Source organism: Drosophila takahashii, chromosome 3L, assembly GCF_030179915.1.
Source record: "Drosophila takahashii strain IR98-3 E-12201 chromosome 3L, DtakHiC1v2, whole genome shotgun sequence".
Lineage (NCBI taxonomy): Eukaryota > Metazoa > Arthropoda > Insecta > Diptera > Drosophilidae > Drosophila > Drosophila takahashii.
Window position 1 is genome coordinate 12,274,326 of NC_091680.1, and position 26,075 is coordinate 12,300,400.

The following is a 26,075-nucleotide window of genomic DNA, read 5'->3' on the forward strand; positions in this document are numbered from 1 at the left end:
CCTCTATCCAAACGATGGTTAGGCATCGATAAAACCAATTCAATAAACATCGATAAATATCGCCAGTTAGACATCGCATTTTTCCATCGCTATTTCCTTCCTCTCACTATTTTTTTCTTTTCAAATTGCTCGTTGAACAGTTGAGATGGCGTAAGTGAAAATCTCTTAAATTTATAGACATCTTGTGTGTTTTTAAAGTAATTTAGCATCAGGGCTTTAGATAAAACTTCAACAAGCCCGCTTTTATTATTTTTGGCAATCAGAAACCAGCTTTTTAGACCTTCCATGTCCACATCAGTTTGGAAATGATTGCAAAAGAAAATGTGATTTTTGTGCTAAATATGCAACTAATATGTGGGCTGCCATCATTTGCGCATTGGTTCAACAGTTTAAATAGCTCTTTAGTTTGATATTTTAATATTCCTAGAATTTTTACTAATAATGAATTTAACATTACAGATCGAAAGTCTCACGTGATACGCTCTACGAGGGCGTTAATGGCCTCCTGGACGCCTCGGCCAAGAAGAAGCGCGGCTTCCTCGAGACGGTGGAGCTGCAGATCGGCCTGAAGAACTACGATCCCCAGAAGGACAAGCGTTTCTCCGGCACCGTCAAGTACGTTGGCTAAATCACCTGCGCACGTGTTTGGAGAGCATCATCATCTCTCCTTCGCGGCATCCAGGTAGTCGAGCTCATGTGGCTGCCACATCTCGGCGGACCTGCACTCAGGGTCTTAAAAACTTGAGTAGGTCTCCAGAAATGGACACCGACCCCCCTTTTTTAATGAAAACGTGCTCCCCCGTGGGCTTTGTAAGTTTTCCTCCGTGCCCCGTCCCCTTCCATTACTTTAATCCAGAGAATTCCCTGCTAATTATATGATTTTTCTTGACCTTTCCCCAGGTTGAAGCACATCCCCCGTCCCAAGATGAAGGTGTGCATCCTTGGCGATCAGCAGCATTGCGACGAGGCCAAGGCCAACAACGTTGACTTCATGGATGCCGAGGCTCTGAAGAAGCTGAACAAGAACAAGAAGCTGGTGAAGAAGCTGGCCAAGTCCTACGACGCCTTCCTGGCCTCCGAGTCACTGATCAAGCAGATTCCCCGTCTGCTTGGCCCTGGCCTCAACAAGGCCGGCAAGTTCCCTGCCCTGCTGTCGCATCAGGAGTCCATGATCGGCAAGATCGAGGAGGTCAAGTCGACCATCAAGTTCCAGATGAAGAAGGTGTTGTGCCTGTCCGTTGCCGTCGGCCACGTGGGCATGAAGTCCGACGAGCTGGCCCAGAACGTCAACCTGTCGATCAACTTCTTGGTCTCGCTGCTGAAGAAGAACTGGCAGAACGTGCGCTCCCTGCACGTCAAGTCCTCGATGGGCCCACCCCAGCGTCTCTACTAAATGTGGATGCTGTTCTTTAATATCTGGAAATAAATAAGATCCTACATTTTTATAATGTAACTAAATTTGTATTTATTATACGCTTGGCTTAAATTTCCGTGGAACTTATGGTTCTGGCTAAAAAGTCTCGTATTTCAAGTGCCGCATGCGATTGCGAGCCCTCGTCAATTGAATCTGATATCGGTTCCGCCCGAAACTTGGACACATCCACCGTATTTCCCCACTCCAGCATGTGCGGTTCGCTTAGCTCCTCCAGTAGATTGTGCAGCACTGCGGCTGCTGTGATGATGCAGGATGCTGTGTGGAAACTAATGTCCAAAGGCTGACTGAGAAAACTCCAGCGGGACATGAGACGATGCAGGGCGCAGTCACTCAACTCCTGCAGATGCTCGGCCACCTCGTTGAAATCATGCTCGTGCGGCGCAATCGGATCCACATAGCGCTGGAGAAGCCAGGGACGTAAAGGATAGTTTTGGTTGACTGGAGCCAGAACAAAAGCAGGAACCGGGCGGGAGTTAATCCGGAATTTGGGCAGCATTGAGAGGGTATTGGGTGAATGCGAAAACATGGGCGCCATGGTGGCCCGCAGGCCACAGCCCAATTGCAGTTCCCGAAAGAGCATTCGATCATCGAGGAGGTACTCCATGCGCAGCACCGAGTTCTTGGCCTCGCCATTGGCACGGATCGGGATGGAGCAGACGCCCACGACGCCGACCAGAGCGGCGGGCATGTTGCTCTCGCGCTGAAAGCCCTCGGCCACACTGCTGCAGTCCACTGGATGGCGAGGCAACTGACGAAGCGCCCGGCCCAAGGTGGACATGACGGCGTTGCAGAAGACCTTCAGGCACTTGATGGTCCTGGGACGGGGCAGGGAAAAGCGCTCGGCAATCAGGGAGAGCCGCTCGCCGCTGGCCAGGAAGAAAAGGGCCAGGGCAACGCATTTCTCCGGCGAAATAGCTGGTAGCTTTCGCGTCAGCTCCTCCGAAGTCCGCAGAGTGGGGGCCAACTGCTTGCACAGCGTCTCGAAGGTTCCCCGCGAGACATGGAGTGTGTTGAGGAACTCCTCCTCGCTCATCTCGGGAATCACATGCTCAAAGAAATGCGAATCGAAGTTGGGAAAGTCTGCCAGCAGATCCATTGGCTCTTGAGAGTCTTCTTCCTCGGAGTCTTCGGTGTCCTCCGCTTGGCAGTGCTTCAGGCGCAGCATGGCGTACATCTGCAGGTAGTTCGAGTGCATCTCCATCATCTGGCGCATGAAAAAGGAGCGCAGGATCCTGAATCTCCGCCTGGTCCTCTGCTGCGTCCTCCGCCTGTGCGTGACCACCGTGGTTCGCACGTGCTGCAAGTGCTGGCGGATCAGCCGGGCCATCTTCTCCTTGCGATCCTGCAGGTCATCGTTTTTGCTGGTTTTTAATTTGGTCAGGGCGTTGCTTAAATTTCTGTTTATTAATTCCAATTCCTCGTCCATTTCTTTTTTCAACCTGTTCTGATTAGGGATGAGCGCTTAGCTCGTGCCGTTATTAGAGATGGGACAGTCGACACGAAATTTGGATACATTATATCCAGTTTCCACTGGGGTACTTTTCGCATTTTGCTAGAACGACCGTTTTTTTTTTACTTTTTCTCCGAGAGCATTAACTTTATGTAAAAAGGTTACTAAATATTAAATATGTACCTTAGATGAATGTTCATTCATCAATATCAATTATTAAAAAATTAGTTTTTTAAACAATTTTTTTTAGGAAATTGTTTTTGCCGCCATCTTCAACCATATTATTCATAATCAGGCCCACAAAATAGGAGGATGTGAAAGAAATTGTTTTAAACAATTCATTTTAAATCGTAGCCCAAAGTATACACGTTTTAGATATACGCAAGTAATATAATATTTACTTTAAAGTAGATACTTTTTTTGTATTTATAAAATACTATTTTGGTTGAATGAAATCTGGATGTTTTAACCCGTTTGCTTTATATCCATCTTAAACCCTAATCCATCGAAATTAGGCGACTTTTTCGCAATTATAACAATCTTGTTGTTGTTAAAGGTAAAATCATTAGGAATGCTTGATCCACAGATGGTTTTCAAAAGTGTCCGAGCGGCAGTACCGTTGTCGAAAAATTGCACATTATCCAGATCACAATTGGTTTCCGAGCCCATGTTGAATTCTTAAAAGGCAAGCAGTTAGTATTTGAGGGATACAAATCGATAAAGCATTATCAGACCTGAGAAACTAAATTGCAGATTTCCGCCAGGGGGTACGGATATATTCCAGGTGCACAATGAGCTATTTCGACCTTCGTAGGAGGGATTCTCCAGGTAACTTCCCATCGATCCAACCACTGCTAGATCACCTCCACAGCCTCCGGGAAAATCGTTGCTGGTGGAAAAGTAGAAGAATTTGAGGGTGGATACCCCGCTGCTATCAAGGCGCAGCTCGTTGGTAGTCGTAATTCGTGCTGCGGTTTCCCACCGCATTTCCGAAGTGCTGAAGATAGTCTTGTTTGACTTAAGATCCGTCACCTGTGCGAGCATATACGAAATATTAAAGGCATCTTAAAGATTCATAATGACTAACTTACATTAAAGTAATTATGATCAAAACTGTCGAACGATATGGACATTATGTAAAGTGTTATGCTGTAACCACTGGGCACTCGGATATATTCAGTGCAGTTATTCAGAGAGCTGGCATCTATCACCGCACTCAGTTCCGTGTAGGTCCGATTGCAATCTGTAAAAAAAAGTTGTAATCCATTTGTGAAACGGAAAATATGGAGTTATTTAATAGGGTTTACGTACTTGGCTTTGGTCTTATGATAACTTCAAACCCTTGAGATTCTTCGAGGACTTCGCTGTGGAAGGTGAGTTGTAGGTTGGACACATCGACTGATTCAATCATCTTAAAACTCTTGTCGTGTTGTCCGCAGAAAGATCTAGTGAACTGTAAAAATATGTTATTAAAACTCGGATGGAAACCTCTGTTTAGCTTTTCTATATTACGTATGGTTTGGACAGTTTTAGGTAATCCTCGCATTCCCCAGTTCGCTGGGATATTTCCTTGAGCCGAAGCTTCTGAAAGTCTAATTCCACATCTCCGTCAGCCTTAATTGTCCAGACACATTGAATATTTCCCTCGTAGTTCCTTGTGGTATTATCGTGCTGGAGGCCCAGCCTGATATCCTCTACCTTTCCTTTTCCCTATTTTTAAAATTTTTTTTAATAATTACCAGAGAGAGAAAATCGAAGAAACGTTACTTTTCAAACATTACTTACCTCTTTCAATCGCAAATCGTACTCCGTTTGACCACAAATAGAGCGTTCCATTTTCAGGATCAGCTCGAAGCTGATGTTCATTTGCGATCGCCTGGTACTGGCGCTCAGATGGAAACTCAATTCCGAGTAGGAACTGAACACCTTGGTTCGGTTCAAGTTCGCAGCTCCAGTATTTCCGTAGTATTTTCCAAGACTCTGCTCCTCACCAGCATCGCTATCAAGGATCTCCAAGTAGCTGCAGGTGCGACAGGTGACATCGTTGAGTTGCAGCTTTCTGACCTCCAACGAGAGGCGGTAATCCGGCGGAACACTGGCCTGGAAATGGCACAGTAGTGGTTCGCTGACATTGACGGTGTATAATCTCATGAAGTTCAATCGTGGCTGTTCCAAATCCAGGTTCACACGCTCATTACAATTTTGAGTGAAGCGTACGGTGGCCAGGAATCCTCGGTGACTATTGGAGCTATCCGTGGAGAGGGCAATCAGTGCCTCATTGCTGTTCACCATGATGGCTCGAGGATTGGTCAAATTGCCGCATAGTTGTTCGGTTCTCTGCTCCTCGCTGGCCACCTTGCCGCGGTAAATGGTCAGACTGTCGAATTGACATTTCCTGCTGCTCTCCATATCAAAGTACTTGAACTCTATTACAATCGCATGCTGTGGCGGAGCGGTAACCCTCCATTCGCACTTCAAATTGTGGGCATAGGCTCCTCCGGGCTCCTCATCTTGTGGGGGTCGCAGGGTGAAGGGTTTGCTGTAGTTGCCACCGCAAGAAATTAGGTGGTATTGCAGCTCAAATAGACGTGAGACTGGGGAAAGATAATTGAGACGAATTCTTCCGTAACCAGTCACCTCGAACTCGGGACAAAAGCGGCCATGATTCTCCTCCTTCGCCTCCCTGTCGCCACGACGATAGGTCTCGAAATAGGATCTGCTGCAGATATACGGCTCCCAGGGACGTCCTCTGCTCTTCACACTGGCCACCAATTGGTGCTCTTCGCTGGCAAGGATAACGTAGCTGCAGTTGAACTGCAACCGGCTGGCCGCCCATCCCGGACTGGCCAGGGTTTGGATCTCTGTCCCAGCCTGCAGGACGGCATCACAGCTCGGGGAGACCTGGAAGCTGAATCCATCGCCCGGGGTGCTGGAATTCGTTCGGAATACCACCCGCATTCGGGAGGATTGCACCAGGATATCATTGGGTTCTGGCCTGCCACACAGACTGGTCACTTCCACAAATGCTCCACTCATCCGATCGAAACGCTCCACCGTCAATCGATCGTCCGTGCAGTTCGGTGAGGTCACAATGAAGATTCTATTCAGGAAGTGCAGCTTTAGGGATAGCCCATCTTCGGTCGCAAACTCCCAAATGCGCTCCTTGCTCTTCAGGTAATCCGAGCTCCCAATGGTCACCGCTGGCGATGGTCGCTGGCTAACGCGAATTACATTGCCGCTGGAAACGGATCTCGTAGCCTGCAGGATAAACTCACTACGCGTAGGGAGTGGCCCATCCGAATGGTAGATGATCTTGGAGTATGGTCTTTCCAGAAGAGTGCTGTTCATCGTCATACCCCGACAAATGCGACTCACCTCCAATTGTCCGCTGAAGATCACAAGGTACTCCCGATCGCATCGGTCGCTTAGGGTCACATTGCCCTCCAGGACATAGCCGTTACTGTCGCCTAAATTCCAGAGGCACTCAAGTTCACCATCATTGGGAGTGCTAGCGAATTGGATGGTGATTCCGTCGGCTGCCTGCAGTCGTCCGCCGCAATCATGACGACGATATGTGGCCCGGAAGCGTCGCAATTTGACGTTCTGGCTATTCAGTAGTGTCACTCGTCCAGCTGTCGTCGCCAGAGATACAAAACTATTCGTGACATTTGCGTACATCCCCTTGACCGGACTACCAAAAAGATCATCCCGGAACACCACAGCTGGACCTCCGATGGTCTGGAATAGGTACTCTTCGACCTTGAAGGTAAGCGTTGTACTGGCAGTGCTCGTAAAGTGGATAGTACAATGGTAGTTGGGCAGCTGGAGGAGAGTTTGGATGGACAGGGATCCCGAGGCCTGATCCCCGATATTCGGTGGACAGACTGAGGCTTCGCTGGAGCTGTAACGAGCTCTCAGTGCGGTGGCACTGAAATCCAACTGATTGGTCATCACAACAACGAGCATAAAATTGTCCGTGGACTCTATTATTCCACTTCCGTTGTACCCATCGATCCGGAATTCGGTGATCTTGGAGAGGGAGTTGGCGTCGTTGTAAAAGGAGAAGTGCGGCATACTTCTTAAACGGGCGAGTCCCCTTATAGTTCTGAAAATATGTTGTTTAGCAAGGTATATTTATAAAATAGGTAAGTAGAAATATAAATAACAAGATACGGTTTTTATAAGAATCAAACGGAATTAATTTTTTGAAGTGGTAAATAATCAGGAAATATTAACCCAAAAAAAAAAAAAATAAAAAAAATTTAAAAAAATTAAAAACTATTAGAAGCACGTCTCAATTTAAATCGAAAATCAAAGAATTGATGCTAGATCAAAATTAGTTGCAAACTTATAATCGTATTACACTAGTTTACAGCCGAAATGCTCCCCAGCAATTGATGGTAAATTCAGTTAGTGTTGGACCTCTAGACCCAGAAAATAGCATTAATTTTTTTTTCGATGGCACAGTTTTTTTTTAAAGATTTTTTAAAGTTCGAAATGTTAAATTTCTGACTTTTTTCGAATTTCTTCTTATATCTCGGCAGATATCCACTCGATTGGGCCAGTTTTAGATTTATTTTAAAGTCAATAGATCAGAGCTTAACTTTGCCATACAGATCAATATGATTGGATAAGTAATGGCAGCGCAGAAACTTGACAAAGATGAAAAATGTGTTTTTAGGTCGACTGTAAGTCGGCTGTATATATCGTAAAAACTCGAAATAAATCCGTTGAAAAATCATAATGGGTACAAGCTTAAAGTTTAGATCCTACCGAATAAAACAAGCCGAATATGGACCAAATCCATGGAAAACCGGGCTTATGGTGGATTTTTAAAGTTCGGATTTTTCCACTTTTTTCGGTTGACAGAGTCCAAATTTAAGATTTATCATAGGCGGCGACATGTAAACAAAAATAATTGGTGTTGGCAGCCGGGTCACTAAATAGCTAAATCAGATATTTAAAAGCTAGAAAATTATTCAAATGAATTTAATTTTTGAAATTAAGGTTACTTTTTTCATAAGAATGAATTATCCAAATGGATAGTACTTAATTAAAAATACTCACAGTCATAACGCAAGCAATTTTATGTTTTAAAGGAATTTTCAGAACTTAAATTTATTTTATAATTTTCTAGCTTTTAAATTTAGCTATTATTTGACCCGGCTGTCGTTACCACTCATTTTTGTTTACATGTCGCCGCCTATGATAAATCTTAAATTTGGACGCTGTCAACCGAAAAAAGTGGAAAAATCCTATCTTTAAAAATCCAGCATAAATCCAGTTTTCCATGGATTTGGGCCATATCCGGCTTGTTTTATTCGGTAGGATGTAAACTTTAAGTTTGTAACCATTATGATTTTTCAACGGATTTATTTCGAGTTTTTACGATATATACAGCCGACTTACAGTCGACCAAAAAACACATTTTTCATCTTTGTCAAGTTTCTGCGCTGCCATTACTTATCCAATCATATTGATCTGTATGGCAAAGTTAAGCTCTGATCTATTGACTTTAAAATAAAACTAAAACTGGCCCAATCGGGTGGATATCTGCCGAGATATAAGAAGAAATTCGAAAAAAGTCCGAAATTTAACATTTCGAACTTTAAAAAATCTTTAAAAAAAAACTGTGCCATCGAAAAAAAAATTAATGCTATTTTCGTGGTCTAGAGGTCCAACACTAACTGAATTTGCCATCAATTGCTGGGGAGCACACCAAGAATATTATTTTGTAAACTAGTGTTATCAACCCAACTTTGTTAAATTTTAAGTAGTACTTTTAAATTAAATTATTACTATTTTTGTTACTCATCCGATGTGACTTGCGCAATAAATATAAGTTTTTACTTGTAGCGTTAGGATATAAACAAATAAATATAAATATAAATTTGTGTAATTGTAAGACAAACGTTACTCACCTCTCTGTGTCGTTCCGAATAATAACGCGAATATCAGCGAGGTTTAGAAGACTCAGACGCACCTTCTGTCCCTTTGGCACGTTGATGGTTAAGCGACAGAATCTCAGCCAGGTGGTCGGTGGCATTGGTGGGATCACGATGTCCCCGTCAGCTCCATTAATATCCCTCGAACACGTTCCAAGGGCCCGCTGATACTTCAACTTGAAGCCTCGGTATTTGTTCACATTCTTGATGGCCACAAATCGGATGATGGCCGCATTGGTGTTCAGGGTGACGAGATTCGGAGTAACCGTACTTCCATCCAGTATTAATAGCTCTTGAGTGGGGTCCGCAAAGTCGACGATTTCCAGGCGATCGCTGGTTTCCTTGGAGGAGGTTCCATTCGAATCGAACGGCAGGTGGAGGTCCGTGATGTTCAACCGGATGAATTGATCTTTAGGCAAGCGAATGCTGTACTCGCATACCGAGGGCTTGGGATATCCACCCAGATTGGGATAGTTCTCCGAGCTGATAAACCCAGAGTAACCGCCGAACTGCCCACCACATTTGCTCAGCGAGAGATTGAGCCGAAAACCTCCATTGGGTTCGCTTAGCTGCGTCTGATAGTGGACGAGGAGTAGGTTGCCCGAAGTGCGAATCGTTGTCTGTGGCTTGTGGCAGGTGCGGATCAAGGAGCGGGACAGCTGGGTAGAGCCATCGAAGAGCTCCACATTCTCCTGGTCGCAGTGCCGGGCGCTCAGCTCGAATGGCTCCTCGAAATTGGCCGCTATGGTCTCGCCCACCGGCGCCATGACCAACCAAGTGCATTCCGCATGAGGATGCGGCAAATAGGGATAACCAGGTGACATGACCGTATAGTTGGGAGCCTGCTGGGTCAGCTGAATCTCTCCATTGCACTCGTTAAACTCCCTGTACGTGAGGGTCCAAAGGCATTGCTCCTGGAGCCTCGAATTGCCGATATGGTATTTGATGTACGCATGCGAGTTATTCGTCCGGAATTGCCTCTTTCTGAACTCCTGCTGGTTGCTAAACTTTCTGTGTTCTAGCAGAGGAGCATGATCATCCAATCCATCGTAGATAAGTCCATACGAACTACATTCAGGTGACGGTGGGCCATTGTATTTGACGGTGATGTCTATTTTCCGACCTGGTCCCACATCGATGTGCCAGGCGCATTCGGAGAATAGGTTGTTCGGGGAAATTGTGCCCACACTTCCCGTCATATTGGAGCCACAGTGAGTGCGAAGTCTGGCCGAAAATCCAGTTCCATTAAAGGAGACATCACTGTGGAACTGGATTCTCAGATTTGGCGTTCCGTGGACTGGAGCAATCACAGCCGATGATTTCTTGCAGGTGCGCATCTCATTTGTCCAGTGACTGAGATCACTAGAACTCTGAACTTGAAGGTAATCGGCTGCACAATTGGGAAAGTCCTCCAGATCCACCTTAAAGCCATACGCGTAGATATGTTGTGAGGGCTGCTCTGGTTTTATAATCCATTCGCAATTCAAATTGGTTGCGTAACCTAGTGGATATCCCGGCGAAGTTATTTCCATGCTGGATAACTCGCGCATTGTCAGCTCTTTGGTGCAATCACTGGAGGTCAGGCTGAGGTTACCCACAACTAATTGGCTGTCGAGCACGTGCCACTTCACACGGAAATCACTGAGTTCCGCATTAACCGTCTTTAAAAATACTACATTGCTGCTCGAGGTAAAAGTCCATGGACTGGCTGCTATGTCGACCGCCACAGCGCTTTCATCAAAGCCATTAATGAGCTGGAAAATAAATATAGGGTATATATTTAAAAGTGTTATTGTAAAGTAAGATCATACTTACTAAAAGGCCTGCAATATATTCCTCAAACTGCAACACCAAAACATTCCCCCGCTCGGTGAAAAGGCGCCAGGTAAAGGGCTGATCCTCGCCTTTAACGAATATCGGTGGAGGAGGCTCGATGGTCCCATTGGTGGCCGTTGTAACTTCAATTTCGTGTACTGTAGAGATTCAGATTAGAGGGTACTTAACATTTGATATACAACAAGAGAGAACGACTATCAGATACCCGTTACTAAGCTAAAGGGGCATATAAAACTTTGATCAGGCATAACTTTTGAACGAATGGTCCGATTTGAAAAATTTCTTTTACATTTCTATAGGTATTGATAAGCACAATAATACAGCATTTTTAATTTTCCAAAATCTTTAAAGATGTGGACGCCAGGCACTTTTTAAAATCATTTAAGGCGATTGTGGGTGTTAGAGGGGGCGTGGCCATCGGCTGAAACAAACTTGCGCTGCGTAGGAAGCCAAAGAATAGTTTGTGGGTAATCCCAACTTTCTAGCTTTTGTAGTTTCCGAGATCTCAGTGTTCATACAGACGGACAAACTTTACGAGTAACGGGTATAAAAAAGGATTGGCTAAGATCACCTACCGTAGTTCCATCGCAAACGGAAACCCCCGGCTGTGTTGGCCGGTCTGCTGCGGAACTTAATCCAAAGCTCAGATCGCACCACCAACGGACTCTCCGGCAGTTTGTTATCGCAGTAGAGGCCCAGAAGTTGACCCTGGACGCCAGAACGCAGCTCCAGGAAGTCCGCGTTGCAGTGCTCGGAGCGGACAATGTCCATGGCCTCGAAGGTGACTTCCAGAGCATTTCCCGGACGCGTTTCGATGGTCCAGGCGCACTCAATGTTGGCCGGATAACTGTCCGGATAGTTGGGCGAACTGAGGCTGCCGCGGGCGGATGTGATTTTCCCACCGCAGGAGTTCTCAAAGGTGCTGTACTGCGCCTGCAGCCTTATTCCTTGGGTCAGGATGCGAACATTGTTGGCGGGCACAATCAAATTGGCCGGATGATCGCGGCACATTTGATATAGCACCACCTGATCATCATCGTTGAGCAGCTTAAGTCCCTCGGAGCAATTGTTCGAGACGGCAGTACACTTAGGACACTCTAGCTGATTGATGTTAAGGCTGAGTTTGCTTCCCTCCGGTGAGGAGATCAGCCAGCTGCAGTCCTCGTCTAGTCGGGATTGCAAGTAGCCCTCGCCGGTGGAAAGCGGACCACCACACTGGCGCTCGAAGTACATGGCGAAGCGACCCCAGGTTCCAGCTTGGGCTTTAAACCGGACTCGCAGCTGTTGTCCGTGAACTATTCGGATCATGGGCGAATCTTCCCCGCAGGCGCTCTCGAGGAGTCGCTCACTGCCCTCCGCCTCCAGCTTCGTGAGTTCCACGGAGCTCAGCGAGCAATTGGTCGAATCCGTGAGGTTGAACTGGTCGAAACGCAAGCCAATACCATAGCCATTGGTTACCTAAAGAAGGGGTATTACAAAATGTAAAAAAAGTTAATTGCTATCACTAAAACATGAAGAAACGCTACTAGATAAGCTCTACTCTGTTAATCCATTTCCAAATAAATATATCTTCGTGTGTAAATATATTCATTTGGTACAGCTGTATATACTTATAAGACTTAATCTAAAATGTTAAGAATCAATTAAGAGCCCAAACTAGTAAAGTTACAAAATTAATTTTTTACCAAATATTCTAACTATGGTGTAGGATAATAACTACACACAACAAAAAATTGTATTTATGTTGTATAAGTTATAAAATTTTTTTAATCTCCATTCTGTTATGTATTTTATGTTATTTGTTCATATTTGTACTCTACATTTTATAGCCATTAAATTGGCTGATCAATGTAATAAATTTTGGGTGTTATAAAAAAAAAAAACACAAAAAAAGCATGTTCCCGTAAAATCGATATGACCATGTCTTTTCGACCAGATCAAATTTACCTGGCCGCATAACAAATTAAAATTGATCTTAAATAATGTAAAATCGATCTACGTTTCATATTGATTTTTTTTTGGGTGTATGAGTAATGAAAATACAAATCAGAAAAAGAAAACCTAATCTTGATGCATGAATATTATTCATTGAATAACCCACCTGCACAGTCCATACGCACTCGACATTTGTTGAGTAATTTGCTACGTTGCTGCTGTCTTGGAGATTGTGGAAGCCAGGAGTTGTTATCATACCATTGCTGGCGACAATGTGTCCTCCACAGCTGGCCGGCACCTGGACGTAGCTGGCCTTGAAGTACTTCCTCGACGGAACAGAGCTGCTTACAAAGTGGACATCGAGCTCATTACCGGGCGAGAGAAAGGTTTGCGACTGGGTCTCCTCGTGGCAACTGCGGTACAGCACCACCGAGGAGTTGAAACCACTGGGTGCGGATAGGGAGAGGCTAGAATCCGCATTGCTGCAATCCATTTGGGGCGCCTCAAAGTGGAGTTCATGAAGGATGAGACGGATTTGCTGGCCCTCCGATGCGGTGATGACCCAAACGCAGTCCATGTCCACGCTGAACGGCGCTTTCGGGGACTCAAAGTTGGTGCCCATATCCTGGAAATGCTCTCCACATCCCATACGCCTGTACTCCGCCCGGAAGCCCTGCCTCTGCACTGAAGGATCGCTTTTGAATCGCAGGAGCAACCGATTGCCGGCAGTGGTGATGTTGGCTAAATTATCTTCGTTGCAAAGACGCTTCTCGCTGAGCTTTTGCTCGTCCAGCATGTCGATTAGGATCACAGAATCAATGCAGGTCGACGAGGAACCTTCCAAGGACAAATGGGACAAGACGAGCTGCAGATGATTCTTCCGTCCGCCAGCGCGAATATCCCATTCGCAGTTCAAATTAGCTGGATAGTTCTCGGGGAAATTGGGCGTTTCAATGGCACCATGCAGGCCTTCCAATCGAACTCGGCAATCGGTTTGGTAGTCCAGCACAAAGTCGGTGCCGTCGAGCAATCCCTCTTCCTCACTCACATCGTAGCGGACGAGGATGCGATTGCCGGTGGACTGCAAGGGTTGGGCACTCGTACCATTGCATCGCATCACCATGGGTCTGCTGGCGGTGGTGGGGCCATCGTAGATGGTCAGTTGACCACTGCAGAGACGCTCGTCACTGCTCTCAAGCTGCAGATTCACTCGGGAACCCTCGGCGACGGCAATCTGCCAGTCGCAGGCGAGAACACCACGATTTCCCTCCAACAAATGGGGCGAGTGTATGCTGCCCGTGGGTGAATTCAGTTTTCCGCCGCATCCGGCACCGATCTGCTGCCAGTTCAAAAGGAATCCGCTCTTCTCTATGCTGGTATCTGATTCGAAACTAAGGTGCAGGGCATTTCCGAACGAGGGTAGCCTACTGGGAATTTCGGACCCGCAATATCGTCCAATTAGCGGCGAGGATTTCGAGTCACCATTTCTAAGGGAAACAAGGGAAAATTTTAAATTTAATTTTAAATTTGTACATCAATTAAAAATAATTGAAAACATAATTTCTATATACCAACAAACTAATCTATAATTTAAATAAGTTAAAATAAGAATTCTATATAAAATCCTTTATTAAAATATCCTTTGAACTGAAGAATACAGGCCTATTAATAGGACTATTAATAGCTTACAGATGACATAAATCTCACCTTATCTCCAGCCAGTCGGCCAGACAATTGCTAGTTCCATATCCACCTTCCAGCGTGAAGTTATGCACCACTAATTCCAAGCGGTGACCAAATGGGGCTCTTATAATCCACTCACATTTCTCGGATGCTCCGTATATCTTTGGCCAGTTTGGAGACCTTATGTAGCCAAAATGTCCCGTAAATGTTCCTCCACATTCACCTGATTTAAATTAATTAATAAAAAGTTTCACGAATTAATTTATTTATAATTAATTATACCAATGTATATATTTAAGTACCTTGCTCGATAATGTCGAAGCTTATCATAGCCATTCCGAAACCGCTATCCTTAAATAAGTTTATGGTCAAAAGATCTCCATCGAAAGCATCATGCACCTCATCCGAGTATCTAAAGTTATTGAAAGTTTAAACATTTTTATTTTTCAATGGGGAAATACAAACCTATTTAACAATATTCCTGGACTTGTGCTATTGTCATATATGACAATATCCCATGGGGGCTTATTCATGGACTTTATTGAATGGAAATTTATTCGTTTTCTTCCGGGAACGTCAATAAAAAACTGACAGAATGACGAGTAAACGCGTTTGATGAATCGCCTGTCTGGCTCATGAAGAAATCCACCGCAATTGCTGGGCAAAAACTTGTATTCCAATCGTAATCCTCGGCCACTACCGGATCCTCGGAAGACCAAGCTTGCCCGATTAACATGGGACATTAGAACTAGGTTATCCGTGGACTTTACAATATGCCGCCTTTCATCGCGTGATAAATAAACCTAAAATATTTTAGGTTTATAGTTTAGGTTTTTTATGATTTAAACATGTCACTTACATCCAAATAAGTAGTTTCATTTGCATTATTGGCAGAGCCCAAAGATAAGTCTGTGACTTTAATCTCAGCAACCGTATCCAGCGGCCCAGTCAAATTGTACGTGCAGATCATGTCATCGGGATAGGGACCCGGGTAATTTGGGGTACTAATGACTCCAGAGGAACCATCAAAGCTGCCGGAACACACTAGTGATTGGGATACCAAGTTACATGTATTATATTATTATTATTTTACCTATCCCAACATATTATAGGTATAAGTATTATGTAACTACACACAAAAAAAGCATACTCCCGTAAAATCGATATGGCCATTGAAATTGTATGTAGTTTTTACAACAAAAAAACTCTTTTCGACCAGGTCAAATTGACCTGGCCGCATATCAAATTAAAATTGATCTTAAAAAATGTAAAATTGATCTACGTTTCATATCGATTCTTTTTGGCTGTTCTTTTGCAATAGAATATTTTGGTTTGCTAGGACTTACCTCTTGTGTAACTCCAATCATAGCTTATTCCCGCTCCCAAGCCCGCTAAAGCGTATTGATAGCGCACTAGCATCACATTTCCCGTGGATATCAGGGGCTCCAGTTCACCGTCATTCACAATTCCACAGACGCGTTGCAAGAGGGGCGAATCGGTTGTTCTTCCATCATAAATTTCAATATTTTGGAGCAGACAACTACGAAGATTTGCTTCATTGATCACCAGCTTCACTTGTGTTCCCCGTGGCTGTTCGATCAGATAGAGGCACTCCTCGGCGTCTATGAAACCACGAATGTGGCCGCGCGACTCGGTGAACACTCCACCGCATCCCGGCTGGCCCGGCACCACCTCGTAGTGCATTTGGAAGGAGCTATCCGCACGCAGTGCGTCCGTGTGGAAGTCCAGGCGCAGGCTATTCGAGGAACTGTACAAGGGAGCGGGTTGAATGGACTGGCAGGCCCTTAGCAGCTGGCGATCTGAATCGTAGACAATCAGGGAATCCTGGGTGCAATTTGTTTCTGTGCTGCCCAGCGATATGTCGTAGAACCGAAGGATCAGTCGGTTGCCAAACGGCGCCGTCAGCAGCCAGCGACAGTCGAGTCCTGGCCGGGATTTGCCAGGATATCCTGGAGATCGCACCACGCCAGTCTGCGATAATCTCATGTAGATTGATTCACCGCACGCAAAGGGCATTGAGTTCCAGATGACATGGAAGCCCTTACCCTGCGTCTGGTTATCCGATCGGAACCAGAAGAATACCTGCTCCTGGGTGGTGATCACAGTGCCATTTCCCCCCGGCAAACGGGAGCCACAGAAGCGTCCAATTAGACGCGTGGACAGGGAGCCACCGTCATGCAGTTGCAGAAAGTCGGCGGAGCAGTCGGCACTATCCTGCAGCTCGAACTGGGTGAAGGTCAGGTTCAGCACCATATTGGCAGTGGTGCGTATGATGAAGGGGCAGCGTTCGTCCGCCTGATAGCCGCCATCTGCCGCACTGGGCGGGTAGTGCAACTGGCCCGAAGGACCATGGATGGTATTGCCACAGAAGAATCGCTGATGGGAGCAGGTGGTGCCGGTGTAGCCGCGTGGGCAAACGCACTGGTACTTGTTCTCGGGCAACAGGCGACAGGTTCCGCCATTCAAACAGGGACTGGGATGATGACACGCATCCGAAGAGTTGCAAAGGGCACCCATGTAGCCAGGTTGGCATATGCAGGTGGTTCCCCTGCCGTTCTGCACACAGGTTCCATTGTTCTGGCACGGATGCTGATCGCAGGGCAGCCTCCCGGAATCCGAGGTGCATCCCTCTGCCCCGTAACCATGACCATAGCTGCCCAGCGGACAGGTGCAGACCACCGTGTCGGATACGTACTCGCACTTGGCCAGCGGATGACAGATCTTCTCCTGGTCGCAGGAGTTCGAATTGCGAGCAGTGCAAGTGCGTCCATCGCCGGTCCAACCGATGGGGCAGCGGCCACAGCGATGGGAGCCCTCCGTGTTGGTGCAGGTCACCCGGGGCTCCAGGCTACAGCCGCCATTATCCTCGCCGGCACACTCGTCTATGTCCTGGCAAAACCTTCCGTCGCCCGTGTAACCAGGTGGACAGGGTCCGCAGCGAAAGCTACCCGGCAGATTGATGCACACATCGTGGCAGGGATTCACCCGTGGCTCACACTCGTCCACGTCCCGCGTGCAGGCACTTGGACTCGCCGCCGTGGCATTGGGATCGGCCCACGTCCATCCCTGATCGCAGATGCACACATAGCCGGCGGAATTGGACGCCTGGAGGCAGGTGCCGTGATCGCCGCAGAGCTCCCGGGATCCACTGGCCCAGCAGGTGTTGTGGCGGAGGCGACAGTGGGTGCCCGAGAAGCCATTCCGGCAAATGCAACTGAAGGGGAGAGTTTTTGAACTGAAGTAGCTGTGGGAGGAGGCACTTTTCCACTCACCGATAGCTTCCGGGCGTGTTGATGCACTGACCATTGTTCTGGCATCCGGCCAAATCCGTTCCTGCCAAGGTGAAGCACTCATTCACATCATCCTCACATGTGACGCCCTAATTTAAGCATAAAATTAAGCATTTAATTAAATAAAATTTAAATTCAAACCACAGAATTTCAATCTGGAAGGTGTAAAGCCATATGATCCTTACTCACTTTAATCAAACAGCCTACGAAATGAAAATCTCTACACCCAAAAAAAAATCGATATGAAACGTAGGTCAATTTTACCTTATTTAAGATAAATTTTAATTTGATATGAGGCCAGGTAAATTTGACCTGGTCGAAAACGATCTGGGTTTCGCATGACCTGAAATTTACATGAAATTTTCATATAGAAATTTTCGTTTCGTTGCTTTTGTGATTGAAGTGGGTACTAGGCTTTAGGGAAAACTGACACCACACTATATTGCAATTACTCTATCTCTTTCTATAGCACAAAAAATCCTGTTAGTGATCTTATTTTAAAGCAAACTTCATATGCCCAAAATCCTTATGAAGGAAACACCTCTGAAGAATATGATGATCAATTGTAAGCTAGGATTAAAATACTTCAAATTAAGCGTCTGATATCTGGCCATAAAGTATATGTATGCTAAATCACCGACTTTATAATTTTATCACATTTATTTTTTTTCTTTTCAATATACGCCCCCAATCTCTGAGGAGACGCCCCCGCTTACTCACTTGCCAACCCGCAGAGCACTCGCACTGGAATCCCTTGTAGGCGTCGTGGCAGGTTCCGCCGTTCTGGCAAGGATTGGATTCGCACTCGTTCTTGGCCAGATTTGCGCTGAGGGTCCGCAGGATTCCACTGACGCGTTCCACCTTCTGTAATTGCTGGCGCAGGGTGCGTTGTTTGAGTCCGCTCCTTCGCGTGGAGTTCCTGGCATTGAAGACCCGACGCTGTATCCTCGCCATTCTGCGCTCCACATCCCGAAACTGATCCTTGACCACCTCCACTGAGAGGGGCTCCCTTCGAGCCGCCGCCTGGCGATCGACTATGATCTTTTGGCGCCGCCGGAGCAGCGACACCATGTCCACCCCATTTACGGTCACGGTGGCCGATTCACCCATCAATCGCAGGGTGACATTCTGATCCCTTGCTGCCTCGAGTAGCAGATTATTGTTAGATTGTCTCACTAGCCGAGCACGCTGCTCCAGATTATCACTAGCTTCTCTGGCGGAGTAGATTTGCAGGCACAACACCAGTATTAATAGTTTAAGAATCATTTTTCTTCATTTTCTTTTTAGGTCACAAGTTCACAATTGGGGGCAGCGTTTATTTTAATAAATATTTAAAGATTTTAATTATTTAGAAAGTTTTAAAAAACTTGAACCACACGACAGGCGATATCCACGGAAACTGGAGCCATTCGAACTTGAGTTTCTCAATTTATACTGCCAAAAAGTGGGCGTCTACGATATACTGGTAAAACTGAACTGTGGAACATAATTTCTATTGGTGAATTGCTCTTAGCATAGAAATTACAATATTTGGATCTTCTCTAAGTGACCCATTTTTCGCAGTGTACTACCCCTGAATATTTTTAGAGAATATTATTTAAAAAATTGTATCTAATCGAAATTCGAGCTCAGCAGTGTTTCGGAACATACGAGTTATTTCTGAATGTAATAAACTAGTTTACAACTATATATTTAAGCTTACGTCTTAATTGTTTCCAAAAATAAGGTTAACGACGAAAACTTCGTTATAAAATTATTTTAAGAGTTGTCTTCTATTTCAATAAATATATCTTTAAAGTTTAAAACGGACTTATAAATTTGAACATCACATAACTGAAAGGGCATTTAAGCATCGACTAAAACTTGCCATAAATTTAAGTTTCAAGTATATTAAACTCAATGCATATATGTATGTTTTATACACTTAAAGTGTATTTTAAAGATGTTCTTATTATATTAATCACCCATTTATCAACTCATTTTTGACTTTCCAATCTAATTATATTGACCTCGAGCCATTCCCGATTAAATTTAACTGATAACAAATGTGTTTCAAAGCTAAAGGCAATTAAACAACGAGTTTCGTTTTTAAAGCACGATGTTTATTTTTATAAGCTAATTTGGGCAGCCAAATTTAAGCGGTTCTATGGTGTAATGGTTAGCACTCTGGACTTTGAATCCAGCGATCCGAGTTCAAATCTCGGTAGAACCTGAAATCATGAAAGTTTTTTATTTAACTCGATTTTTTATCCCATATTTTTTCTCGTTTACAGTTTTTTCTATTTTCTTATTAATAGTGAATAGCTAGCTAACAATCTATTTAATAAATAAATGGATAATGGTAATATAACAATATAACATATAAAAACTCTTTTAAAAATTTAAAAAATATTCAAATAAGTATAATTTACAGAATATTGCATTTTGCGTTATCAGTTTAGTTCACATTTAGCAGAAAATCTTTAGAATTGGATTCAATTGAAGTGAAAGCAAAGCTCAAATGACAATGACCTTGGAAGCAATTTGCACAATCTGTTCGTTCTACGTTATCAGATAAGCAGATACATTTGTATCTAAGTTGCTCTTCATGTGTATCCTATGAAAATATGCCGTCATGACAACGAGAGTGAAAGCAAATTAAATCAATTCAGTCAAAACGAAAGCCAGCCGGCATGTATTTGCTGGTGGGAGATAGATATAGGCACATGTACTATTTATAAGTGAAAAACAAAAGTCAGCTGCTTGCAGTGCGAGCCCCCCAACTAGGGAGACTTGTTTCATTTTCTGTCCACGTCGACTGGTTGCCATTATTTAGTCGAGAGCGAGCAGTCGAACGGATCTGGACACCAGCCAGCCGGAAAATATAGATTCGCGAATAGAAAATTATATATAAAAACCTGCGGCATTATGTCAATTTTCTCAAAAATGATGCTCATTCGCGGAGGTAAGCCATGAGCACATAACTCGTGCCGGTTAATAAAACTATGTATAATAATAAAATAATAAAAATATTAACGCATAAACCTTATAAATAACTGGTAAAAATAAAAATAATCTCTTATTTATATATTCATCTGCCTAAAACAAGAAATATTTAGGACCACATTTTTGGTATTCGTATATGTATCTAAAAAAAAAAAAAAAAAAAAATATAGATTGTGGTCAAAACATAATATTTGCAAAAGTATTTAGAATTAAAATATAAATATTCCGACTATTCTTAAACATTAAAACATCTTAAAGTATTTCTGCAATTAACCATCCAATTCCCAGTGGGAGGACGTCATTATAGCGCCGCAGCTCAGACTCAGTTGCGGGAGATCTTGGGCACGCAGCTGGCCGGGATTAAGGAGGCGGGCACCTTCAAGGCAGAGCGAATCATCACATCCTCGCAGAGCACCCAGATAACAGTTGAAGGCAGCGATAAGAGGATACTCAACTTCTGCGCCAACAACTATCTAGGACTGGCGGTAGGGAAATTTAATATGTGTGTAATTTATTAATATTAATTAAAAAATTATATTTTGACCACCAGAACAATCCGGAGATCGTGGAGCACAGCCAGAAGCTGCTGGAGCAGTATGGCGCTGGTCTCAGCTCAGTGCGTTTCATTTGCGGCACGCAGGATATACACAAGCAACTGGAGAAAAAGATAGCCCAGTTCCATGGACGCGAGGATACCATTCTGTATGCCTCCTGCTTTGACGCCAATGCCGGGATCTTTGAGGCCATCCTAACGCCGGAGGATGCGGTGTTCTCGGATGAACTGAACCATGCCTCCATCATCGATGGAATCCGGCTGTGCAAGGCCAAGAAGCAGCGCTACAAGCACCGGGACTTAAAAAACCTGGAGGAGCAGCTAAAAACCAGCGATGCTCGGCTCAAGCTCATCGCCACCGATGGTGTGTTCTCCATGGACGGAAATATCGCTCCTCTGGCGCGGATCGTTGAGCTGGCCAAGAAGTACGATGCCCTGGTGTTTGTGGATGAATGCCATGCCACGGGATTCTTTGGAGCCACGGGACGCGGTACGGAGGAGTACGACAATGTCATGGGGCAGGTGGACATCATCAACTCGACGCTGGGCAAGGCTCTGGGTGGAGCTTCCGGTGGCTACACCACTGGTCCCACCGAGCTAATCTCTTTCCTGCGCCAGAAATCCCGGCCTTACCTTTTTTCCAACACTCTGCCGCCTGCAGTGGTGGCCGTTGGCCTCAAGGTCATGGATATGCTCCTCCAGTCCAGCGAGCTCACCCAGCGGGTCCAGAGCAACACGCAGCGTTTCCGGCAGGCCATGACCAAGGCGGGATTCACCATAGCCGGCGAGAACCATCCCATTTGCCCCGTGATGCTGGGCGATGCTCGGCTCGCCTCTAAGTTCGCCGATGAAATGCTGAGTGAGTTTGGAACTTTATTGTCCTTTGAACTAGATTATATTATGATATCTTTTTATTTCCAGCCCGTGGCATCTATGTCATCGGCTTTAGCTACCCGGTGGTTCCTCAGGGAAAGGCCCGCATCCGTGTCCAAATATCCGCTGCCCACACTGAAGCTGAAATCGATCGGGCCATCGATGCATTCATTGAGGTGGGTCGCTCTCTGAAGGTAATCCAGTAAAATAACTGGGTTCAGTATTGAAAATTGCATTTAAATTCTGCGAAATATTTGTTAAAAAGTCAAATCTTGCATTTAAATTAAACTGCTGCATTTACCAATAAAGTTTTAAGAAATTATACTTTGAATACTAAGTTGTTTTTAATAGTGGATTATCAAAAACCGCCTTCCAAAGGATCATATTTATTTCTGTATTTATGGAGTTGCTTTATTTGGTAATCCAGTAAAAGAACTGGGTGAAGCATTGAAAATTGCATTTATATTCTTCGAAATATTTGTAAAAAAGTCAAAAACTGCTGCTTTTAACAATAGTTTTAAGAAATGATCCTTTTGAATTCTAAAGTGATTTTAATAGTGGATTATCGAAAACCGCCATCCAATGGATCATATTTATTTCTGTATTTATGGAGTTGCTTTATTTGGTAATCCAGTAAAAGAACTGGGTGAAGCATTGAAAATTGCATTTATATTCTTCGAAATATTTGTTAAAAAGTCTAATCTTGCATTTAAATAAAAGTGCTGCATTTACCAATAAAATTTTAAGAAATGATCCTTTGAATACTGAGGTGATTTTAATAGTGGATTCTGAAAACCGCCATCCAATGAATCATATTTATTCCTGTGTTTATGGATTTGCTTTATTTGGTTCGTAGTATTAACTAAAGATCATTTACTAAGTAAATAATAGACTGTTGCAGTTGGTTTTAACTTAAACTTAGATTGCACGATAGAAGAAAGATTGGCTCCATTCGGTAAATGCACGCGCCAACTTAAACGAGCACAAACATACATACATATAGACTAAAAATTAACAACAAAACATAATTCGAGTCGAGTAACAAATAAAAACAATTAAGGAAAGAGTGGGGTCGGTTGGACAAGCAACTTTTGGTTGTCTCAAACCAAAAGGAAACGTTTTACAAAGCGCGAAATGTGAGTAGATTGGGCTAGGAGTACCGAGGTGTACATATTGCGATGACTATGAAATACTTTGGTTAGTGTTGTGTTTTAGCATGATAATTCTATTCGCTTGTGATTATTTGTTGACCAGGCCGCGGGCTTTGGGATACGCCGAAGCTGGCTTCTTTGCCGGCAGACGGCCCGTGGGCGGACGGCGGTTGGAGTCCAGATTGGAGGCGGCACTGGGCAAACCTCGGCTCGATTTAATATTTCGGACATTGGGAATGGAGCTGCCCACAGCTGAGCCAGCACCAGGATTAGCTCCTCCATTCGCATTCGCATTGATGATGTTCTCCAGACGGCTGCGCAGTGAATTTGTGTGTGAATCCACAATGTCGATGTCGTCGCCGCCCGTTTGCATGGCCTGGGCGAGCACCGCCTGCAGCGAGGCCGAGACCTTGGGCGTGCGATACTCCTGCGTGGTGCGGCAAGGCATCTCCAGCTCGTAGTTTACTATATTCTCGCTCTTGAAGCGCAGCGAGCTCGGGGCATTCGACTTGGCTTCCTGCAGGGCGTGCTCGGAAATGGGTCTCCTGCGCTGAGGATGCGAAACGGGTCGCCTGCTGCTGAACTTGCCATCGCCACCGGGGGGAGCGGGCAGGGACATCGAGGAGAACTTCCACTCCTCCTGCTCCTCGTCGTACTTGGCCTGCGTGTAGAGACGCTGCTTCACCTCGATGGGAACAAAGTTGTCGATAATGAGCAGCTGGCGCTTCAACTCCTTCACCAGTTCGTTCTGGGCCATCTCGAGTTCCCTGAGGTCCTGGTTGTGGTCCGACTTGCAGTCATTGAGCTCCTGCTGCAGCGCCAAGTACTTGGCATAGCACTTGGAGAGCTTGCGCTTCTTCAGCTCCACTTCCTGCTCGAGTGAAACGTTCCGTTCGCGTATCTCCAGCGTGGTCTCCTCCTGCAGCTCCAGCTGCTGTTGGATTTCGATTTCGCGCTTCTTGCGCTCCGCGATTTCCACCAGCTTCTTCTCCAACTCAATCTGCCGCTCGCTGTACGTGTCCAACAGGTTTTTGCCGCCGCGCACCAGTTGACCTTCCAGTTCGGCCAACTTGGCGGCCAGCTTGGTGTTCTCCACACGCTCTCGCTCGAGTTCCTCATTGGACTTGGCCACCTCGGCCTCGTTTTCCTTGTCCGACTCGGATTCGGCGCCCTCTGCCTCGCTCTCCTCTTCCGCCGGCTGCTCAATGGCGGAGACCTGCAGGGAGTCGGTTGCGGGCTCCTTTTTGGGCTTCTTGACGCGCTGCTTCTTGATCGTCACCAGCTTCTCGCTGCGCTGCTGCTGTTGCGGAGCAATCAGCCGCTTGAGTCGCTCGATTTCGGCTTGGTACTCCTTCAGCTTGGCATCCTGCGGATCTTCGTTCTTGATCGGCTGATTCTGAATGGACTTGGCCCGCGAGGCGTAACGCAGGGTGGTTAGCGTTTCGTTATAGTTGTAGTTGGAGGGTCCAATGTTGGCAATCATAATGGTCTTGGAATTGCCACCCAGGGAGTCCTGTAGTAATCGCGTTAGCTTCGAGTCGCGGTAGGGAACATGGGGAGAACTCTCGGCCAGGGCGGAGATGACGTTGCCCAGCGAAGAGAGCGCCAGATTGATCTTGCTGGCCTCCTTGAGGCGCTCCGCCGATGCTCCCGTCTTCGACTGCCGCTCGCTGCCGGCCAAATCGATGAGATTCAGCTTGCCCACCTTGATGGTGTTCGTCTCCGTGTCGCACATTTCGATTTTAATCATGAAAATGGCATGGGATCTGCAAGATATTATTATGTATTATGATAAAAAGATTCCTTGATAATTTTACCCACCTTGAACTGTGCTCATTCATGTTGGTGAATCCCACGGTGCGATTCTTGTTGCCCACCTGCATCACCTTGATCATATCCTCCACACTCTTGCAGTTGATGGCATGCAGATTGGGCACGTAGACGCCCGATCCCCGTTCCCGCACCTCGAGGTGCTTGGAGTTCGGCTTGAGGAGATCGCGCAGCTCCTCCATGTAGATCTCCAGATAGGAGACATCCACAAGGAACTGGAAATTCTCGGTGCGATTGATGTGCAGCCAGATCTGTTCGAAGGTGCGCGGTATGATGCCCATTAGGTCGTCATTTCCGCGCACTCCCTCCATGGTGAAGGTTTTGCCAGTGCCCGTTTGCCCATACGCGAAGATGCAACCATTGAATCCCTCCAGAACGGAGCTGACCAAGGGAAAGACCACCTCGTGGTAGAGCGTCGTCTGCGAGGCGCTCGCATCGTAGGCCGCATCGTAGGTGAAGACCTTGCGCTGCTCCTTGTTGGCGTCCACCACATTCTGCAGCTCCACGACGCCCCGATTGGGATAGACGTTGACCACCTCCGGCGATCCTTCCGAGCGCTCGCGGTTGCTCATCGGCCTGCATCGGACCACCACCTGGACGCACTCGTTGGGCGTCTGGCTGCCGCCGGTCCCGGGTCTCCTGCTCTTGGCACTCATCTCCAAATATCTTCGGTGTGACTCAGTGACTCAGGCAGCTCCCCCTCAAAAAAGTCCAGTAGCTGTGGCGACCGAGAAAAAACAAATGACGAATAAAATCAATAATTCCCTCCTGACGCAACCATCTGATTTTGGCACTTGTGCGCCCGTTTTACCAGCAAACTGTGAAGTTTTTCAGACACTTCAGCCAGTGGGCAAATCGATTTGGCAATCAGCTATTATTACCTGTTATTTTGAAGCCAATTACTTCACCTTGAATACGCTTTTTTGTCTTTTGTCGGTTAACAGTGGCTGGCAGAGCTGCAAGGCAATCGATAGCGATAACGGTAAATCGAGTAGGTACTCATTATAGTTATACTATCGATAGTACTATCGATGCTGCCTGGTTCAATTTTTAAACAAATAACCGTTAATTTTTTAACTTTAAAAATA

General features: G+C 45.6%; 5 protein-coding genes and 1 non-coding gene across 7 annotated transcripts; 3 read left to right on the forward strand and 3 right to left on the reverse strand.

The window, feature by feature from the left end:
* The first annotated feature begins 24 nt into the window (after positions 1–24).
* RpL10Ab (ribosomal protein L10Ab) lies at positions 25–1,458 on the forward strand. 2 transcript variants are annotated; one of them, XM_017137055.3, is made up of 3 exons: positions 25–150; positions 460–615; positions 901–1,458. In XM_017137055.3, exons 1-3 carry the CDS (start codon positions 146–148, stop codon positions 1,391–1,393), a joined length of 654 nt encoding a protein of 217 aa, XP_016992544.1. In that variant the 5' UTR covers positions 25–145; the 3' UTR covers positions 1,394–1,458. The 2 variants fall into 2 exon arrangements, with proteins under 2 accessions (XP_016992544.1, XP_070071000.1); XM_070214899.1 differs by lacking the exons at positions 25–150; positions 460–615 and adding an exon at positions 674–810.
* On the reverse strand, positions 1,440–2,889 carry LOC108054196 (uncharacterized). Its single transcript, XM_017137053.3, has one exon. It carries the CDS (start codon positions 2,859–2,861, stop codon positions 1,482–1,484), a length of 1,380 nt encoding a protein of 459 aa, XP_016992542.3. The 5' UTR covers positions 2,862–2,889; the 3' UTR covers positions 1,440–1,481.
* A 407-nt stretch (positions 2,890–3,296) lies between these two features.
* Cubn2 (Cubilin 2) lies at positions 3,297–18,861 on the reverse strand. The gene is made up of 17 exons (XM_070215272.1): positions 18,316–18,861; positions 17,578–17,684; positions 15,631–17,519; positions 15,144–15,328; positions 14,750–15,087; positions 14,587–14,696; positions 14,309–14,507; positions 12,768–14,088; positions 11,242–12,124; positions 10,646–10,803; positions 8,807–10,584; positions 4,671–6,990; positions 4,398–4,595; positions 4,197–4,338; positions 3,977–4,128; positions 3,620–3,917; positions 3,297–3,562 (listed from the first exon to the last, which is right to left on the reverse strand). The coding sequence occupies exons 1-17, from the start codon at positions 18,859–18,861 to the stop codon at positions 3,351–3,353; spliced, it is 10,836 nt and encodes a 3,611-aa protein (XP_070071373.1). The 3' UTR covers positions 3,297–3,350.
* Positions 18,862–19,735: 874 nt separating this feature from the next.
* On the forward strand, positions 19,736–19,807 carry TRNAQ-UUG (transfer RNA glutamine (anticodon UUG)). The gene has a single exon. It is a non-coding gene; the product is annotated as a tRNA-Gln (tRNA).
* A 546-nt stretch (positions 19,808–20,353) lies between these two features.
* Gcat (Glycine C-acetyltransferase) lies at positions 20,354–22,328 on the forward strand. The gene is made up of 4 exons (XM_017136898.3): positions 20,354–20,539; positions 20,869–21,065; positions 21,131–21,992; positions 22,055–22,328. The coding sequence occupies exons 1-4, from the start codon at positions 20,503–20,505 to the stop codon at positions 22,210–22,212; spliced, it is 1,254 nt and encodes a 417-aa protein (XP_016992387.3). The 5' UTR covers positions 20,354–20,502; the 3' UTR covers positions 22,213–22,328.
* A 500-nt stretch (positions 22,329–22,828) lies between these two features.
* Klp68D (kinesin-like protein 68D) lies at positions 22,829–26,025 on the reverse strand. The gene is made up of 3 exons (XM_044395794.2): positions 25,869–26,025; positions 24,979–25,705; positions 22,829–24,923 (listed from the first exon to the last, which is right to left on the reverse strand). Exons 2-3 carry the CDS (start codon positions 25,641–25,643, stop codon positions 23,246–23,248), a joined length of 2,343 nt encoding a protein of 780 aa, XP_044251729.1. The 5' UTR covers positions 25,644–25,705; positions 25,869–26,025; the 3' UTR covers positions 22,829–23,245.
* Between the last annotated feature and the right edge of the window lie 50 nt (positions 26,026–26,075).